This window comes from Mizuhopecten yessoensis, unplaced genomic scaffold (genome assembly GCF_002113885.1).
Source record: "Mizuhopecten yessoensis strain PY_sf001 unplaced genomic scaffold, ASM211388v2 hete_36097324, whole genome shotgun sequence".
Taxonomy (NCBI): domain Eukaryota; kingdom Metazoa; phylum Mollusca; class Bivalvia; order Pectinida; family Pectinidae; genus Mizuhopecten; species Mizuhopecten yessoensis.
This window is the reverse complement of record NW_018483851.1, coordinates 1-2,626: the sequence shown is the minus strand read 5'-3', so window position 1 is coordinate 2,626 and position 2,626 is coordinate 1. Positions and strand designations below refer to the sequence as shown.

Here is a 2,626-nt window from a genome sequence, read left to right as displayed (position 1 = left end):
TTTTAATATCCGACGTTAAATAAAGTTTATTGTATTGTATTGTATTGTATATATAAATGAAACGAAGTGTAAGCTTGTCTACAATGTACATCAAAGGGTATATTGATAAGGTGAATTTTTCTAATGAGTAAATTGATGTCAGTTTTGTAACCTGATAGATGTATAGTTTAGCGGCTTACATTTTCTGTCTTAAACTGGGCAATGAATTGATTGGCTACAGCGTTTCTAGGCTCTGTTAGGATTTTGACAAGTACTTCTGTGGAAAGTCCATGAAATGGTACAAGAATAGGCATACGGCCACAAAACTCGGGGATCATGCCAAACTTAATGATGTCCTTCGGTTCCACCTCAGATATTACACTGTCTGCATCTGTTTGATCATCAGCTTGCTGTCCAAATCCGTACACCTGGTGGGATGAAGAAACCTGTATTATGCATTTGAAAATACCTAATGACAAATGTACAACATATATCTGAAGGCTTACAGGTAGTGTGGAGACTTATCCCAGCCCTAACATTTATACAAAATTTAGTCCCCTTTGCCCAAAGATGTTCTGAAACTTGAGTTAAAATCCCTCAAATGGTATGGAAGGAAAAGGGTTTTGAAGATACGCCTCTTTTTCCCCTATTGGCGTGGTTATACCCAAAGGGGAATGGAGAGAGGGGAGCAATACCCTCTGATTATACAAAACTGTGTCCCCTTTGCCCAAAGATACTTTAGAACTCTAGTTAAAATCCCTCAATTGGTATGGAAGGAAAAGGTTTTCGACATACCTCTATTTCCCTTATTGAGCCCCACCCATGTGCCCCCCTCCCCGTCCCCTACAAAATTGAGAACCCTTTGGTCAAGGATGCTGCTCGCTTTGAACCAAAGAGCCGGATGAGCTAAAAAACAGAGAACCAGAGAGACCTGTGACTGATATGTATGTATATAAGATCAGAGGGGATTCAAAATTAAGTTTCTAAGACTTATTTCAGATACCCGTATAGTTCTCTACTTTTACGTATGTCAACATTTGTTGTTCTGCTGGCCACTTCAGAGACTATCTGTACCAAATTGGCGGGGGTCTGGTTGATGATTACATTGATGATAAAGTGGGAAGGCTGGAACAATTTAATAGTTGAAGATTACATTGATGATAAAGTGGGAAGGCTGGAACAATTTACTAGTTGATGATTACATTGATGATAAAGTGGGAAGGCTTGAACAATTTAATTCACATGCTGCAACACAACAGACATTACCACATATTTTTGTTTTAACAAAGTAACCTTTTTTTCTCTGTTGTTTCTAATGATTTGGTCGAGGCCAGTGAAAGCTCCGGATCCCACAAACAGGATGTTGGTTGTGTCTATCTCCTTGTAAGATGAGGGCATTGACCTTTTGTCAGGAACTCTGACGTTTGTACCTTCCAGGATCTTGAGAAGTCTCTGCTGTACCCCCTCCCCGCCAACGTCCCGGTCGGAGTTATGGGATGATGTTTTCTTGAGTTTGTCTATTTCATCCAAGAAAATTATCCCTGTAACAAACAAGCAATGCATTCATTTCTTAGTCTTCATGAACAACTTTCTTATATAGAAAAAGTTGCTTGTTCACAATAAACATGCTGATACATAGAATGCAATACACAGAAAGTAATAAAAGTTAAAAGACCTAGACAAAGTATTTTTAAGCATTCCATTTTTAGGTTCTGGCTTCCTGACTAGCTTTGGTACCAGAAATGAACAAAGGGCCAGTCTCTGTATGTGACAGTCAGGTATCCCAAAAAGTACTTGTTATTAAATTTGACAATTTTAGGTGACAAGAGTAGAAAGTAAATGTACCAAAAATAGATCTCCACACTTTAATTGTGCTATTTATTCTTTAAGAAGGGGAATTATGTTTTATGTTGTGTATTCTAACAAACAAATCTATGACCTGGGGCTCATGTGAGATATTTAAATAAAAGTTGAACATCAGCATTTCTTTGGAATTTTTGGCAATTGTAGGCAATAAATAATTATGAGATATACCACAAATAAAGTGATGCTCACAGTGACAGATGGATAGAATAAAAACCATTATTACAAACGACTGACAGCCAGGCTAGTACATTCACTGGCACACGGGCAATTTTCAAACTGTTTTTCCAGCGAAACATCCTGAATCCCTTTATGTTAATTTATATACCATGAGATTAAATACCTTTTGTAAAAATAATCTTTTACTTTTTAGTAAATTCACTTGTAGTTCAGCTAGTCTGATTTTGAACACCTGGACTATGTGCTGTTTATTTGATTAACAGTATTTACTTGATAAAGATGACAATGCCATGCTTAGCTTGAATAATTTTAGATTGCTAATGCTAATACCATTGAACAAAGATTTTGATGTTATTAAAAAGACATTAAAATTGTGGCCAAATCATTTTCTACAACTTTAAAAAAGGTGGAACAAGATAACATCATGTATAATTGTGTGACCTTGACCTCTCGTTAAATGGCCCTGACCCCATATGGGTGGTCAGTAGTCAGAGTGGAAAACGCACTCCCCTTTCACCAAGGCGACCGGGGTTTGATTCCCTGATCAGAAGTAAAAAGGTATGGGGTCACCTGCCCGACCACCTGGGCTTTCTCTGGGTACTCC

General features: G+C 37.7%; 1 protein-coding gene across 1 annotated transcript; it reads right to left on the bottom strand.

The window, feature by feature from the left end:
* Positions 1-45: 45 nt before the first annotated feature.
* LOC110444331 (ATP-dependent Clp protease ATP-binding subunit ClpX-like) lies at positions 46-1,520 on the bottom strand (the record flags this gene model as incomplete). Its single annotated transcript, XM_021488715.1, has 2 exons — positions 46-407; positions 1,273-1,520. Coding segments are annotated over 2 exons (488 nt in total), but the record flags the coding sequence as incomplete, so codon positions are not given.
* Positions 1,521-2,626: the final 1,106 nt, after the last annotated feature.